The following is an 18,448-nucleotide window of genomic DNA, read 5'->3' on the forward strand; positions in this document are numbered from 1 at the left end:
CGGCAAGCCTGGACGATGCCAAGGTTTTTTCCAAGATAGACCTGGTACGCAGCTACCATCAGATTCCGGTCCACCCAGACGATATCCACAAGACGGCCCTCATCACCCCATTCGGGCTTTTTGAGTTTATGCGCATGCCTTTCGGCATCAAGAACGCCGCCCAAGCTTTCCACCAGCTCATGGACAAGATGTGCCGTGGGCTGGACTTTGTGTTCATCTACCTCGAAGACATCCTCGTCGCCAGCTGCTATCGCCAGGAACACCGCTCACACCTCCGGCAGCTCTGCCAGAGGCTCAACGAGCATGGCCTGGCCATCAACCTTTCCAAGTGTCAGTTTGGCCTCACTTCCATCAACTTCCTCGGCCACCACATCAACCAGCACGGAGGGGTCCTGCTCCCGACCAAGGTCGAGGCCATTTGCAAGTTTGCCAAACCCTCTACTGTGAAGGGACTCCAAGAGTTTGTCGGCATGGTCAACTTCTACCACCGTTTCGTGCCAGCAGCTGCCAGGATCATGCAACCGCTTTTCAAGGCCCTGGCCAACAAGCCGAAAGAGCTCGTTTGGGACGACGCGGCCACGACCGAGTTCGACAACGCCAAGGAGGCGCTGGCAAAAGCAATGATGCTGGTACATCCACGGGCCAATGCACCAACAGCTCTCACAGTCGTCGCATCTGGCACAGCTCTGTGCGGAGTGCTGGAACAACTGAACAATGGTAGCTAGCAGCCCCTCGCCTTTTTCAGTCATCACCTGAGACCCCCCCGAGCAGAAATACAGCGCTTTCGACCAGGAGCTCCTCGCTCTCTACCTGGCCATCCGGCTTTTCCGCTACTTCCTCGAGGGCAGGGATTTCACAACTTTCACTGACCACAAGCCACTCACATTTGCCTTTGCCAAAGTGTCTGATCCTTGGTCAGCCCGACAGCAGCGCCATCTGACCTACATCTCAGAATACACGACTTGCGTCCAGCACATCGCAGGCAAGAGCAACCAGGTCGCAGATGCGTAGTCCCGCACCGCCTTCAATGCCATCCATGCTGTGGTGGCAACTTGGATTCTTCTCATCGAGCCGTCTCGGCTTGCCTTTCACGGAGGAGTGGAATGATAGTCCTTGACGCAAACAACAACAGAGAGATCTTCACCACGTTTCAGTTTAATTAGTCATTTATTGAAGTAGTGATACAGATTAGTAGTTCTCCCGTCATAGATTTGATAAGAATTAGTATCCCGCCGCAGCGTCTCCACGTCGGACGCATTAAGTCTTTGCTGGCTCAATTATACTCATAATTCTGGCTCCTCCTAGTCCATATATGCACACATGCCCATAAATGTATTCATCTCACGACAACCTCAAGGTGTCGACTACACGGCCGTGGCGGCCACCCAGCCAGACGATGAAGAGATGCTCGCCATCTCAGGCCTGCTGTTGGAGGATGTGCGATTCAGCCCCGCTGACACCACACTCCTCTGCGGCGTGTCTGCCGAACAGCCAAAACTCACCATCACTGCTGCCTGGCACCGCCGGATTTTCGACATGATTCATGGCCTAGCTCACCCTTCCATCCGGACAACAAAGGCACTGAGAGCAGCCAAGTTCATCTGGCACGGGTTACGCAAACAGGTTGGCAACTGGGCCAGAGCGTGCATCCCCTGTCAAACCTCCAAGATTCAGCGACACATCAAGGTGCCGCTGCAGAACCTTGCCATGACACACCGGCGTTTCGACCACATCAACATCGTTGGACCGCTGCCCCCATCCAGAGGTGTCACCCACCTCTTCACCTTCGTGGACAGATTCATGAGATGGCCAGAAGCCGTCCCGCTCTCGGATACCTTCACTGTGACCTGTGCACGTGCCCTCATCGCCCACTGGATCACCCGCTTTGGCTCGCCGGTGGATATCTCCTCTGACAGAGATGCGCAGTTCACCGAGCGATGGTCAGCAATGGCCCGGCTTCTTGGCACTAAGCTGAACCACACAACGGCCTACCACCTGCAAACAACTGGCCTAGTGGAACATTTTCACCGGCACATGAAGGCATCCCTCAAGGCACGGCTCACGAGCCCGGACTGAATGGATGAATTGCCATGGGTCATGCTAGGCATTCACACTGCCCCGGAGGACCTGGCAACTTCCTCAACCGAGTTGGTGTACGGCGCCCCGTTTACGGTCCCAGGGGACTTCATCCCGGCGGCGCATGAACATCAAGAACCGCCCACGACCATGCTGACGCGCCTCCGTGAGAAGGTGGGCACACTCTTTCCAGTTCCAACGTCCCGAATTGGTCTTACATCCATGTACATCCCACCCGACCTCCAGGACTGCCAGTACATCTTCCTTCGCCGAGATTCCTACCGTACACCATTGCAAATGCCTTACGAGGGACCCTTCAGAGTACTGCAAAATGATGCCACAACTTTCATCATCCACATGGGCGGCAGACCCGAGACTGTCTCCATGAACTGTCTTAAGCCGGCACACTTGGACATTGACCAACTAGTGCAGGTGGCACAACCCCGCTGCAGAGGGCGTCCACCATCACGACCAAACCTGCCCTCAACACAACCAGCTGCAACCCTGAACACAGGAGACACGTACACAAGATCAGGCCGCCTCACTCGACAGCCTAACCGCCTCCAATACTCCAGTTCTAGGGGGGGTCGTGTGGCAGGCCAAGCCATTTTGGTCTTGAACTGTCGTTCGTCGAGCTCGAGCACTCAAGTGGACCTGGCGTGATCTGGGCCAACTAATCAACACCGACCTGGGTGGTCTATTGGCGGTGTGCAGCGGACGACGGAGCTAGTCTTCACCTCACAGGCAACACACACTTTGTCCTCTTGTACTATTTGCTGAGCTGCATCGTTTAAATATTAAAATGTGTTTATACAACATGTGAACCTCTACAATAGAACATTTTTCGATATTCTGATTCTAATATTTAATTTGGAACTAGTTCATATTTAATAGCAGGACTGTCCACGTTGTCCTACAGTGCATATCACTGGCTGCTACATTAAGAATATATTGTTGCTAAAGAATTTTTGCAGGGCTTTCCCATTCAAGGCATTTAAAAAAAACATTTCTTGACTCAATAAACCTTGTCGTCAAGTCTCTGTTCTCATGCAATAAATGTCAATTTTACATGATATTTTAATCTTATACAATAGGGACCAAAAGGCCATAAAGGTAATGCAGGAATACCTGGATGGCCAGGGATTGTTGGATATCCTGGAAACCAAGTAAGTTTTATAATCTCAAAAAGTTGTTCTTTCTACAGATTTTAATAATTGACATGTTCTATTCCATGACAACCTGTGTTAATATTTCTTTTTTCCTGTAGGGTCACGTAGGATACCCAGGACCAAATGGATTAAAGGTATGGTAGATCTTGTTTGACATCCAATTGCCTCTGAGCATAAGAAAATTGTTTGATCTGCCACCATTGACAGAAAAGTCTTAAGCTTTCTTTATTCTTAAACCCAATCTACTCTAATGAAACGGATGCCTGTCATAAAATCTGTCAAACTGAAATTGATTTCCTGCACAGGTGAATCTTTAACAGATTCCCATATATCATAACTGCCTAATTTCTTCAACCTGCACCTAATAACAAATTATCTTGCTATTTATGATTTTTTTGTGGGATCCCGTCGCCTAGAAGTTTTTCAATGCAACAATAGTGAAAATATTCTATTAGTAATCCACTGAAACTGGAAGGAGTTGAACAATGCAGAAGATGTAATAATGTACTAAATAAATAGAATTAATTTCTTCTACCTTATTACATTTTGCTCAGTATTATAATAACTTCCAATACTTCAAGTTAAGAATTCTGGTGGCAATGCTTGCAGAGTAACGTATTGATAGTATCAGTCTGATCAGTGACTTCTAGTCTGCCAGATCTTCTCTTGCATAAAACTGATGGGTTGAGAAGCATATAGGGCAATTGGTCCATTACCATCAGTTTCATCTTCCTGATGAAGTTGAATTTCAAACCATGTTAATTTCTTAAAGGACACTAAACACACGGTGAATATTTATGTAAAAGATCTGAATAATTGCAATTTGCCATTTATTTTTCACAGATTTTTTTTTAAACTAACTACTGAAAATTAATTATTATATCTCAGGGGGATAAAGGTGCTGATGGAATACAGGGTTCTGAAGGTCGACAGGTATTGTAAAAATGTTACTTATAAAATTACAATTTAGAGGTACTAAAACGTAATTATAATAGTACTGACATCTTCCAATATCTTTGGTTTAAGGGTGGAAAAGGAGAAAAAGGACCAAAAGGAGAAGTAAGTAAAGCTATTCATATGATTACCTAGCAAAGGCAAATGATTAAGAAATTTGGAGACACAAGGAACCACAGATGCTGGTTTACAAAAAAAGACACAAACTGCTGGAATAATTTAGCTGGTCAAGCAGTATCTCTGGAGAACAGATAGGTAACGTTTCCATAGGTTAAAACCAGCCATGCTTGTTTCTGGAGTTCAATACTCAAAGCTTCCATTGTAATATTAAAAGAGCATTAAAAGATGACATTTTCACAGATGGTTTCACTGGTATTGCCATACAATCAAAAACAGACTGTGAAAAACACTGACTTTGCATGATTGACTTTCATTTTTGTGTTCAAAGGGCAGTGACCTCTTCTAAAATCAGACCTTGTATCCTACACAATTCAGTAGCATAGAGAATGCAGAATTTTCATTCCATTTTAGCAGGCTCTGATCATCAGTCCTTGCTAATCAGCCAGCCAGTGATTCCCAGTCAAAACTATTTTATGTTTCACAATAGATGTTGCAAATACGTTAGTTTGTGATTCATATGTATTTGGTAATGAGTAACACTCATATTCATATTACACAAAATATGATCCCTTTCGGTTTGTAGAAGTTATATTGTGATTACATAGACATGCTTTTCTATTAGGTGCTGTGTTTCCAATGTATGTTATATATTTGTGCATATTTGCCAATATGCATGTTGATGTAATATGTAATGCAAATCATAGAATGCATGATTGATTTGCTACATAATTGGTTTTCTTAGTAGAAAGATACTTTCTCGAGCAAGTGTTACAGGTATTCATTGATTTTGGAGAGAATGTAAAATACTTCAGGTGCTGACAGATTATCGCTATTGTTGAACATCCCTTTTTAAATAACTATGAAGAATCTTTTTCTTACACTTCGCATTTTTGAAAGTTTATAGTGCTATAACTGTTATTATTTTAAAATATTGGATAAAAAAAAATCTGCATGAAGGGTAGCTGTGGGTTTCAGTAACATTTTCATTTGATTTGTTATTTTGTGAAGAAGTTCTGTTCTCTTCACCCCATAATTAGCTATTTTTCGTACTTCACCCATGTGCCTTGCTCTGGAATTCTGTTGCTGCATTTCCTTCCATAAAACCCATCGACTTTCCCAAGGATTAGATATTTTCTTCAATTGTGTTTGTTCCTCTTATGCCTTAGGATGCTTTCCAATTTAAGATGACTACGAAGTACAAGTCATCAATTTTTAGAATATATATTTCTTTTGAAGCTTTTTACTTCATTTTCTAGCTGGGTGATGGAGGTGATTCTGGACTTGGGGGTCTCAAGGGTAAAAGAGGGCCTCCTGGAGAACCAGGCTACAGGGGTTCACTTGGAGAACGTGGTATTGCTGGTGAAACAGGCTTCCCTGGATTTTCCGGACCTGCTGGACCTCCAGTAAGTAAAATTTGACATCTTAAACTATGTGCATTAACGTCACACCTCCAATCAACTTTTGTGGATATTTTTGAGAATAGAAATATTAGACATCACAATATGTGCAAGCATAAATCAAAATGGTAGAGAAATATCCAGTGAATTTGAGGTACAACAATGGTTATGTTGGTTAAAAAAGGTATTTGCCTAGAAATTAAATCACACAGAACTTTGTTTTTAAATACAATGTGTTTGAAGTTTGAAGTCTTCTGAGTAAATTATGAAAACATTATTTTGCAAGAAATTCAACCTTCTGGACATGATGGATGCAAGCGCACATTTGTTGTTTAGCACATGGTATGTGCACCAAGCAACGCCATCCATTGTGCATTGTCGTTTTGAGCATTGCCACTTGGAACTGGGTCATGTTTTTCTCCACCAGGAAAGTTGTTGGCCATCCACAGAATACACCTTCATTAAAAAAGCCCATCAACACCTTTACTTCCTTAGAAGATTGAGGAGAGTCAGTATGCCGATGAATGCTCTTGAACCTCTACAGATGCGTGGTAGAGAGCATATTGACTGGTTGCATCATGGCCTGGTTCGGCAACTCAAACATCCAAGAACAAAGGAGATTACAAAAAGTGGTAGACACTGCCTGGTTCAAAATGTGCACTGCCCTCCTCACCGTCGAATTACCTATAGGAGGTGCCGCCTCAAAAAAAGTCAGCATTATCAAAGACCCACACACACTGTCCACACACTCATTTCACGCCTACCATTGGGAAGAACGTATAGGAGTTGAAAATTGTGACCTCCAGGTTCATGAGCAGCATACAGCAGTGTGTTATCCATGGAGTGCTGTGTTTATAAACCTGTTGTGCAGCTGCAATTAAAAACTTCATAGTGTGGCGCGCCGAGACACTTTGGTCTCGAACCGTCGTTCGTCAAGCTCTAACACTCGCGTGGACCTGCCGTGATCTGGGCCAACCAATCAACGCTGACCTGGGTGGTCTGCTGGCGATGTGCAGCGGACGAAGGAGCTAGTCTTCACCTCACAGTCAACATGTTAACACACACCTTGCCCACTTGTACTAATTGTTGAGCTGTATCGTTTAAATATTAAACTGAGTGTTTATACATCACGTGAACCTCTACTGTGCTGACCCCGACGATCCAAAACGGCCTCTTTTGGATTTCATCAAGCCTGGAGGAGACAACCCAGATCGACCACCCTCCAGGCAGCTGGGAAATGCCTCGGCCGGCCATTGGTAGTGGCAATTGCGGCTGGCCAAAAACATCGCCTCCTCTACACCTGGGATCGTCATTCGGGGCGGCATTTTCACGTTGACACAGGAACGGAGGTCAGTGTTTTGCCCCCCTCGAGCACCGACACTCGTTCCACAAAGAAGGGACCTCCCCTGACCACTGCCAACAGCAGGAATATCAGAACACAAGGGGTCCACACGATCCCGCTCAACTTCAACTCCTGTCGCTTCAAGTGGACCTTTACCATCTCACAACCGCTGCTGGGCGCCGGCTTCCTCCGGGCGCACTCCCTGCTGGTCGACGTGAAAGGACTATGTCTTGTTAATTCTGAGACGTTTGAGTCAATCGCCTTGCTCCGAATTGACTGTGCCCCACCTCGGCTCGGTGACCTTCCCCGACAACGAGTATGCCAGGATCTTGGCTGATTTCCCTGACATAACTCCCCAGTTCACAACGACCAGCCCCAAGCATGGGGTGAAGCGCCACATCCCCAACACTGACCGCCACTCCATGCACGCACGCGCAGGCTGCTCCCGACAAGCTCCAACTGGCCAAAGACGAGTTCCGCAAGATGGAGGAAATGGGCAGAGTGCGCCGCTCAGACAGCCCATGGGCATCCCCGCTTCACATGGTCCCCAAACCGACTGGGGGCTGGAGCCCTGTGAGGACTACCGCTGTCTCAACGAGGTCACAACAGCCGACCGGTACCCTGGCCCTCACATCTGGGACTTCACGGCAAACCTGGACTGTACCAAGGTTTTTCCCCAAGATCGACCTGGTACCTGGTCAGACTCCGGTCCACCCAGACGACATCCCCAAGATGGCCCACATCATGCCGTTTGGGCTCTTTGATTTCCTGCATATGCCTTTCAGTCTCAAGAACGCCGCACAAGTTTTCCAATGGCTCATGGACACAGTGGACCGCAGGCTGGACTTCGTGTTCATCTACCTCGACGACATCCTCATTGCCAGTTTGGCCACACTTCCATCAACTTTCTCGGCCACCACATTAACCAACACAGAGGGGTCCCGCTCCCGACCAAGGTCGAGGCCATTCGCAGGTTTGCCTAACCTACTGGGAAGGGACTCCAAGAGTTTGTCGGCATGGTCAACTTCTACCACCATTTCGTGCCAGCAGCCACCAGGATCATGCAACCGCTGTTCAAGGCCCTGGCAAACAAGCCCGAAGAGCGCATTTGGGAGGGTACGCGGACATGACCGCTTTCGACAGTGCCAAGGAAGCGCTGGCAAAGGCAATGATGCTGGTACATCCACGGGCCAACACACCAACAGCTCTCACAGTCGACGCATCTGGCACAGCTGTGGGCGGAGTGCTGGAACAATTGTAGCTGGCATACCCTCGCCTTTTTCAGTCGTCACCCGACCCCCCCCCCCCTCCCCCGGAGCTCCTCGCTCTCTACCTGGCCGTCCGACACTTCCGCTACTTCCTCGAGGGTAGGGATTTCACAACTTTCACCGACCACAAGCCACTCACATTTGCCTTTGCCAAAGTCTCTGATCCTTGGTCAGCCCGACCTACATCTCACAATCCAGCACATCGCAGGCAAGAGTAACCAGGTCGCAAATGCGTTGTCCCGCACCGCCATCAATGCCATCCATGCTTTGGCCCCAGGTGTCGACTACACGGCCGTGGCTGCCGCCCAGCCTGAGGATGAAGAGACGCTCGCCTACCGCAGCGCCATCTCAGGCCTGCTGTTGGAGGATGTGCGATTCGGACCCGCTGACACCACACTCCTCTGCGGCGTATCTACCGGACAGGCAAGACCCATCATTTCCGCTGCCTGGTGTCGCCGGATTTTATACATGGTTCATGGCCTAGCTCACCCTTCCATCCGGACAACAAAGACACTAATGGTAGTCAAGTTCATTTGGCACGGGTTGCGCAAACAGGTCAGCAACTGGGCTAGAGCGTGCATCACCTGTCAAACCTCCAAGATTCAGCGACACATCAAGGCACCGCTGCAGAACTTTGCCCTGACATACCGGCGTTTGGACCTCATCCACGTCGACATCATTGGACCACTGCCCCCATCCAGAGGTGTCACCCAACTCTTCACCTTCATGGACAGATTCACAAGATGGCCGGAAGCCGTCCCATTCTCGGTTACCTCCACTGCGACCTGTGCACGTGCCCTCACCGCCCAATGGATCGCCCGCTTTGGCGTTCCGGCGGACATCTCTTCCGACAGAGGTGCGCAGTTCACCTCCAAGCTGTGGTCAGCAATGGCCCGGCTGCTTGACACTAACCTGAACCACACAACGGCCCACCACCCGCAAGCAAACAACCTAGTGGAACGTTTTCACCGGCACATGAAGGCATCCCTCAAGGCACGGCCCACGGGCCCGGATTGGATGGACAGATTGCTGTGGGTCATGCTGCCCCTGTGCAACGTCCTAGGTCGAGGTGGTGTTCGGCGCCCCACTTACGGTACCAGGAAACTTCATCCCGGCGGCGCGTGGACATCAAGAACCGCCCATGGCCATACTGACATGAGAAGGTGGGCATGCTCTCTCCAGTCCCAACATCCCGACACGGTCTCACAACCACGTACGTCCCACCCTATCTCCAGGACTGCCAGTACGTCTTCCTTCGCCAAGATTCCCACCATACACCACTGCAAAAGCCTTACGACGGACCCTTCAGAGTACTGCAAAACGCCACAACTTTCATCATCGACATGGGCAGCAGACATGAGACTGTCTCCGTGGACCGTCTTAAGCCGACACACTTGGACATTGACCAACCAGTGCAGGTGGCACAACCCAGCCGCAGAGGGCGTCCACCATCACGACCAAACCCACTCTCAACTCAACCAGCTGAAACCCCGAACACAGGAGACACGTTCACAAGATCAGGCCGCCTCACTCGACAGCCTAACCGCCTCCAATACTCCGGTTCTGCGGGGTGGGTCATGTGGCGGGCCGAGCCATTTTGGTCTCGAACCGTCGTTCGTCGAGCTCGAGCACTCGTATGTACCTGCCGTGATCTGGGCCGACCAATCAACGCGGACTTGGGTGGTCTGCTGGCGGTGTGCAGCGGACGACGGGGCTAGTCTTCACCTCACAGTCAACACACACCTTGCCTTCTTGTACTAATTATTGAGCTGCATCGTTTAAATATTAAACTGAGTGTTTATACAACACGTGAACCTCGAAAATAGTTATTTTTCATTACGTATGACAATTAAACACTCTTGACTCTTGAACACTTACCTTTACTTATTGTTTCAGAGATTGCAGGTTGCTTCAGAGATTGCCTGGTGTCGTGTGCGGTTGCAGGAAGGTCATACAGTAATTTTGAGTGAAGCCCAATGTTGTTTCTCCTCTTCACTCTGACTCTTTCCTCTTAGTGTGCCACGTGAGCTGCAACAATAGGACAGGTGTTGGAGCCAGAGCAAAAATACATTGAGGCCCTGACAAAGCAGGGCAGGAAAGGTACATGGCTGCTGCCCTTAGCCTCTAGGTTTGTTCAAAGAGTAATTTTTCTATCTCCAATGTATGCAAGACTAAGATTTTCCAAGTCAGAAGTGGTCTCCTGGATTGTGTCCTGCTGAAGATGGAGCTGCAGTATGTGTACCAAGACTACAAGGAAAGTTTTTTTTCACACAGAGAGTGGTGAATCTGTGGAATTCTCTGCCACAGAAGGTAGTTGAAGCCAGTTCATTGGCTATATTTAAGAGGGAGGGATCAGGGGGTATGGAGAGAAGGCAGGTACGGGATACTGAGTTGGATGATCAGCCATGATCATATTGAATGGTGATGCAGGCTCGAAGGGCCGAATGGCCTACTCCTGCACCTATTTTCTATGTTGCTATGTTACTCTGCCAATAAAGATCAAGATTATGGTCACTCTGAACTTTATACCTTCCACCTCATTCCATATAGCTGAATTAGGTCATAATTCCCATGAACTAACAACGATTACCCATACACTAGTTCTACCTTACAACATTGGGGACAATTTACAGAAGCCAATTAACCTACATATCTGCACGTCTTTAGAAGGTTGGAGCACCTGGAGAAACTCACACAGTCACAGAGAGAACGTACAAACTCCGTACAGGCAGCACTCGAGGTTAGGATTGAACCCAGATCTCTGACACTGTGAGGCAGCAACTCTATCGATGTGTCACTGTGCCGCTATTTTACTTTAAAATAAATTGATATTTTGAACTCATGCCACTCAGCATGATACCAGCATTATGATTTATATGCTGATACAGTTATAAATCTTTGTAACACACAGCAAATTTTGATTTGAGTGCCACTTTAATCTATTTTAGGGTCCTGTTCTACCCGCCAGTCATGTGATTGAGGTCTGCAAAAGACTTGTTCTTGAACAGATGTCGCTATATACAAGTATGGTGAGAAGGAAATGCAGCAACGCATGCCCTCTTTATGGAGATGTTTCCACAGGACCTCCTGGACCAGTTGGTGAAAAAGGACAACCTGGGAAATCTGTGAGTTATCAGATAGTTACTGAATGGGTTTAATTGTAAACCTCCCTTGCCTTTCAGTATGCTTCTGCTTTAGAAAGCTGGAAATACACAGCAGATCAAGCCGCACATGTGAAGAAATTGAGCTAATGTTTCATGTCAATTTCGTTTCTTTGGAATTGAGAATTGTGAAACAGTCCTTAAATTCAAGAAAAGGGTGGACGAAGTGGAGGATGAACGATATCCTTTAAAGGCTGAGGAGATTAAATAACAAAAATAATGATTGTGCAGAGTAAAATATTTTGTTCATGCAAACAATGAAATAAGGAAAAATTAGTATGGAATTCAAACTAGTATAATTACAGAAGGATTTAACTAATACCTGGAGTATCAATTAGTTTAGTTCCATTGAGACACTACTACTACACAGAATGGATCTTTGGACTTTAGCGTTTGAGGGAATGTTATTTATTTCAAGAATTCTGGGGGGTTTTTCAGTTCGTATCTAACGTTGACTTTGTAATTTATTTCATGGTGTTTTGAGATAACAATGTGATCCTTATCTGATAGTAGCTGCACCCCCCCCCCCCCCCCCCCACTGCATTGGCTTGACTCCTGAAAAGTGCTCCCTACAATATGTTCATCTTCGTGGATAGAACAGAGTGATGTTGAATTTTGCTGCACAAAATAAAGACATTTCCTGCACCAAAGTTTTGCAGCACCAAGTAAGAATTAAAAGTTCCTACATGATATACAGAACTGAAGAACAAAAAGAGCAATCACACTGTCCGAAGTACATTACAAACCTATAAGCAATCAAAGAGAGCTGCAAGAACAAGAAAGAGCCTACATTCTGAAAAGTACTGAAACATTGGGGCTCCACAAGTAGGTGATTTCAATCACTCTAAATATTAACATGATCACTGACAAACTTAAGGGCACAGATGGCACAGGATTCATGAATTTCATTCAGGAGAACTATTTTATCCCTCATATTGAGAGTCCATGTGAGTGGGTGCGATTCTGGGTTTAGTTTTAGTGAATGACTCATAGAATTAACATAATTACAGAAAGGAAGGGATGCTGGACAAATGAGAAATAATGTATTTGGGAGCAGCAAGAAGGCAAGAAAACGTGCAATAAGTGAGTTGTTGTTGAGCGAGACCAAGGAAGAGATCATGAACTGTATATCCCAGATTCTTAAATGTAGTATAATCCATGAGGAGATTAAAAAATCATATGGGATAGTTTATTTCAACTAAAATTAAGGAGATGGCAGATCCCATTAGAACTATAAAAGTTGGTGCATTCATGGAGAAGTCAGTAAAATTTCTCAAATTTATCATTAAAAAGGAGACAATATTACATGTCTAAAATACTTAACAAATCCCCAGGACCAGATGAAATATATCCAGGATGCTCAGACAGATCTGGAACAGTGAGAAAATAAGTGTGTTTTACGTTTCAGAGAGACAGAGTGGAGAGAACAGACTGAAAAAAGCTCCCAACCTGAAACATCGCCTGTTCATTTCCCCTCACAGATGCTGCCTGACCCGTCCAGTAGTTTGCACAAATTTCTAGCCAGCTTCTTAAATTAAAAAATCTTAACCGGACAGGAATGATCACTAATAATACATGAGAAATTGGCAAAAAAAGCAAACTTAATTAAAATTATTAGTGAAGAGCCTGGATACTCACTCAAACATCAAATTTTTAAAAATATCTTCTTTTGAATATACAGATTTGTGTTTCTTAAATGTATATTCAATCACTAGACCACTGGAGATATTGACTCATTAATCTTTGTTGGCACCAAATTTACATAGAAATCACAAGCTTCTGCGGTTACGATAATGGAAATAAGATAGCTCATGACCTGCAAGGTAATGTGTCCAGGTCAAATATTTGATCTTTGAGGATCAACCCATGCCAATTTGAAATTCATTTGATAACATCTTCCTGCACACTTTGATCCTGTTTTTAGCTCTCAGTTACAACTTATCTTCCTTCATCAAATGATTTTATTTATTAGCTTTTCTCCTGAAAACTGCATAATTTTTACTTTTAGCAATATTGCTAATTTAATTTGAACATGAGATTTTTACTCTGACTAAACTATCAAAATCTGTTTTTAAGGGTAGGCCAGGAATCAATGGAAGGGATGGAGAACAAGGACCAGAAGGATTCACTGGAGAACTGGGTGATCCAGGATTGCAAGGGTTGAAGGGTCTGTTGGGTTATAATTATTATAAACAATGTTTCTTTGTGTATTTTGTCACTTTGATGCTATATAGCACTTCATGCTATAATAGTGTTCTTATATCAGTTTGCACCGATCTCATTAGTTAGATCACTTTTGATGTGTGATCATTTGCTACTCTGTTACCTATCTTTACTCATGCAAGTCTTTACCCTCTACTTCTAAACCATCCATAAACCCTGTTTAAAATTTCTACCCAACAACTTTTAGCCACTCGCTTGATAGCAATAAAAACATCCAATCATATTCAAAGATAAATATTTCTGATGCTATCAAGATATTGTAATCACTGGATTTTAATTGAGCTGGTGGAGGCAGTGACAATAATAAACCTGAACCTAGATTGGAAGCCTGAGCTTCAATGCCATTTCTTGGCCATATATCAATATTGTGTGCTTTTAACTGTTTCTAATCTTCAGCTTCCTGCCCATCACATTAGATTGCAAGACCATGAAGTCTATTCCAAGTGCTCTTCTATTACTTTAGTGATGCACTGAATTACTGCTCCAGACCTTCAGATTGGACAACAAGTCCTCTTTCTAAATCTAGCCTAACTGTAAGAGGCTTTGCACTGTACCTCGGAACTCGTGGTGATAATACATTAAACTAAACTGGAAGGCGTACTGAAAACCTGAGGAATGCATGATGCCATTGCCAATTGTGGGGAATAGTTCTTAGCACTGCATTAATCTGTAGTTGTATATAATCCCAACTTTCATTGAAGCTTAATTAGATAAAGAGGAAATTGGAGACTTTTCCTCGCCTCTATACATGGAGGCTTCTATGTACCTATGAGCCGCGAAAGTACCACTCCTCGCTGAAATGCTACAACTCTCTCACATTCGTTCCCCCAATGCTTGCACCAGCTCAGGGCGTGTCCATGGTAGTTTTATTAGGAGTGTCCACTGCATCATCCTTGTGCAGACAAATTCCCAATTTCATTTCAGGGCATCGACCTCATGATGTTGTAAGGGTAGGAAAGATTTGTGCTGTCTGTTAATCGCAAAGTAATACATGTTTATGGAGAAGGGTTTCTTAATTAGCGTTTCACATTTTTCTGCTTTTCCCATTTCAGGGGAACCTGGAGTCCTTGGTGACAAAGGCTCTCAAGGTATTTGGCTCCCTGGATTTATAGGAGCACAGGGCTCAAGAGGTAATTTTTCATACATTTGTTATTGTGCATTAAAATAACCTGTGGCCGACCTTGTACCACATTTTGTGCACAGCATAATTTAGTTATATAATAAAAATAAAACAATCATGAAGGAAAATTGTAAGCTTACTGCAAATCCCCTCAATGCTACTGGATATAGCTACTGTCATTCAATTTTTAATCAAATATTAGTTTTACAAGTAAGTATTCTGAGAATGTGAGACATAGAAAACATAGAAACATAGAAAATAGGTGCAGGAGGAGGCCATTTGGCCCTTTGAGCCAACACCGCCATTCAATGTGATCATGGCTGATCATCCACAATCAGTAACCTGTGCCTGCCTTCTCTCCATAATCCTTGATTCCACTAGCCCCTAGAGTTCTATCTAACTCTCTTTTAAATTCATCCAGTGAATTGGCCTCCACTGCCTTCTGCGGCAGAGAATTCCACAAATTCACAACTCTGTGTGAAAAAGTTTCTTCTCACCTCAGTTTTAAATGGCCTCCCCTTTATTCGGACTGTGGCCCCTGGTTCTGGACTCCCCCAACATTGGGAACATTTTTCCTGCATCTAGCTTGTCCAGTCCTTTTATAATTTTATACATCTCTATAAGATCCCCTCTCATCCTTCTAAACTCCAGTAAATACAAGCCCAGTCTTTCCAATCTTTCCTCATATGACAGTCCTGCCATCCCGGGGATTAACCTCGTGAACCTACGCTACACTGCCTCAATAGCAAGGATGTCCTTCAAATTTCGGAGACCAAAACAGCGCACAATACTCCAGATGTGGTCTCACCATGGCCCCTATACAACTGCAGAAGGACCTCTTTACTCTAATACACAAATCCTCTTGTTTTGAAGGCCAACATGGCATTAGCTCTGTTCACTGCCTGCTGTACCTGCACGCTTACTTTCAGTGACTGATGTACAAGGACACCCAGGTCTCGTTGCACTTTCCCTTTACCTAAACTGACACCGTTACGATAATAATCTGCCTCCTTGTTTTTGCCGCCAAAGTGGATAACCTCACATTTATCTACAATATACTGCATCTGCCATGCATCTGCCCACTCACTCAACCTGTCCAAGTCACCCTGCAACTTCCTAACATCCTCTTCGCAGTTCACACTGCCACCCAGCTTTGTGTCATCTGCAAACTTACTACTGTTACTTCTAATACCATCATCCAAATCATTAATAAATATTGTAAATAGTTACAGCCCCAGCACCGAGCCTTGCGGCACTCCACTCGCCACTGCCTGCCATTCTGAAAAGGACCCGTTTATTCCTACTCTTTGCTTCCTGTCTGCCAACCAATTCTCTATGCGCCGTTATTACCTCTTTAATAATTGACTCCAGCATCTTCCCCACCACCGATGTCAGGCTAACTGCTCTATAATTCCCTGTTTTCTCTCTCGCTCCTTTCTTGAAAAGTGGCATAACAATAGCTGCTTTAAAGTTAGCTAAAATAGAACCTACCTGAGCAGGTCCCAGGTCGTGGACTCCAATTCCCTCAGCTAGGTCTCCTATAAATAAAATACCTTTTGCCAGTTCTCCCTTGTTGTCCTAAAACCCTTCATCTTCAATTTGCAATCTCTAATTCCCACCCCAATTACCATCCTGGCCTTTCACCATTCAAATCTCATGTCCAATCATTACCAGATACCTCTATTAATTCCTCATCTGACCTTCATTCCAGCCAAACTCTTTCTGATACAATTCCTGTCAATCCCTACCCATCCCCGATCCAAAGTCATCCCAATGATCTGCGGCTTGACCCCTTATCAGCTCGTCACACTCATATTCTACCCCTAAGGTCCATTCCAATTCCCACACTTGGATGCCTGACCCCTAATCACAATTGATAATTTGCAATTTACCAATCTTATCTTTACGTGCACAAACATTTGCAGTGTCGGACCATCACACTAAATATGTTAGTTGAATATGTTCTGCTCACTAACTAAGCCTTTGCAGATATCTTATTATTTCTAGCCTTGTGTCTTTCCTGGTATTATTGTTGCTGCTATTCACATAGGTGACCATGGAAAGCCTGGATCAAGCATACCTGGACAATCAGGGCAACAAGGTCAACGAGGTCACACAGGGCAACAAGGTTTACGAGGATATCCAGGACATATGGGAACTCCAGGTGTCTGTAGGCCAACAGGATGCAACTAAAATGCTGACAATCCTCAGCAACAACACATTTCACTTCTAAAAAATTACACTGTTATTGAAGAGTATGTGTAAATAAATGACTTTTAAAGTACCTATATGAATAAATATATTTAAACAGTTTGCATAAATCCTCTGAGTATGTGCTAAAATACTTGAATTCAAAAGAATCTCATTAGAATATTAAAATTCCAACAAGAAGGTGGTGTATGGTAAGACCAACTTTCATTTTTATCACCTGTTCTTTACTGGTAATCTATTCTCTTGATTTTTTTTTCTTTCTTAAAAAAATAGAAATAGAACGTGCGTAAGTTTCCAAAATGATTGAGAAGTTATACATTAATGTAAAACCAATGGCAATTTAAAAATAACTTGCATCAATATTCTACTGTTCGGAGTAATGCAAAATAAACATTCTGTACATGTTTTTGTACAGAATATCATAAAAACCTGGAATTCTCTTCACAAAAATCTATGGAAGCAGGGTCAATTGAATTTTTCAATACAATGATTAATGGATTTTTATTTCGCAAGGTATAAAGAAATATATTGATGAATAGCAGTTAAATGAATTTATGCTGCAGATCAACAGGTCAAGCTGAAACATTGACTTCTGTTACATTTCCTCGTTGATCAGAAAGAATTAACTTAATATTTCTTCCAATTATGTCTGTTGCATAGCTAATTAAGTTGTCAATCAAAACCCCTTTCCTATGTGTGTCAATCCCATGTCGAACTCACTTAAATACAAATCCAATTTGCGATCTGTGGATACTTGCTAGAAATGCTGTAACAACCAATTGTATTTTTGGTAACAATCACTGATGCAATAACAACCGATTGTTACATTATAATGTGTGTGTCACATTATAATAGGGAGAATAGTTTTGAAAGGCTTCTACGCTACTGTTAAGAAACCGCATTGAGGCATTCTTTTGTGTCCCTTTGTTCCAGCATCTACAATATTTAGACAGCTACACTCTTGGTATTAAAGCTTTAATTTATACAAACACAAATTATTTTGGTGATGGGGAAAGTTCTGGAAATAATAATCAGGGAGAACATTTGAAGTCACTTGAACAGTTGTGGATTTTAAAAAAAAGTCATTTTCAGAACCTGAGCAGGGCCAGCATTTATTACCCAACTACAATTAATTGCCTTTGGAAAGGTGATAGTGAGCGTCCTTTTTATCTGCTGTAGTCCTTGTGGCGAAGCTTCCCTCAGAGGTGTTAGAGAGGCAGTTCAAGAATTTAGACTTCGCAACAATGAAGGAATAGTAATATATTTTCGATTTAGAATTGTGGGACTTTATGGAGGGGAAATCGGCAAATGTGGTGATCCCTTGCAAATGCTGCCTTTGTCTTTCTTCACGGTAAAGCTTGTGGGTTTGGGGAGATATGGTTGGAATAGCCTTGAGGAGTAACAACA

The 18,448-nt window shown here is 44.2% G+C and overlaps 1 protein-coding gene across 1 annotated transcript in view; it reads left to right on the forward strand.

The window, feature by feature from the left end:
* The window catches only part of LOC144593890 (uncharacterized), a 57,715-nt gene extending 40,692 nt beyond the window's left edge, over positions 1–17,023 (forward strand). The window contains exons 19-27 of the mRNA XM_078400016.1: positions 3,171–3,242; positions 3,344–3,379; positions 4,134–4,178; positions 4,272–4,304; positions 5,576–5,722; positions 11,275–11,451; positions 13,564–13,654; positions 14,763–14,840; positions 16,881–17,023. Of these exons, the coding sequence (XP_078256142.1) occupies positions 3,171–3,242; positions 3,344–3,379; positions 4,134–4,178; positions 4,272–4,304; positions 5,576–5,722; positions 11,275–11,451; positions 13,564–13,654; positions 14,763–14,840; positions 16,881–17,023 (822 nt within the window). The remainder of the gene's footprint in view (positions 1–3,170; positions 3,243–3,343; positions 3,380–4,133; positions 4,179–4,271; positions 4,305–5,575; positions 5,723–11,274; positions 11,452–13,563; positions 13,655–14,762; positions 14,841–16,880) is intronic.
* The last annotated feature ends 1,425 nt before the right edge of the window (positions 17,024–18,448 follow it).

The sequence above is a fragment of the Rhinoraja longicauda genome, chromosome 5 (assembly GCF_053455715.1).
Source record: "Rhinoraja longicauda isolate Sanriku21f chromosome 5, sRhiLon1.1, whole genome shotgun sequence".
NCBI lineage: Eukaryota > Metazoa > Chordata > Chondrichthyes > Rajiformes > Arhynchobatidae > Rhinoraja > Rhinoraja longicauda.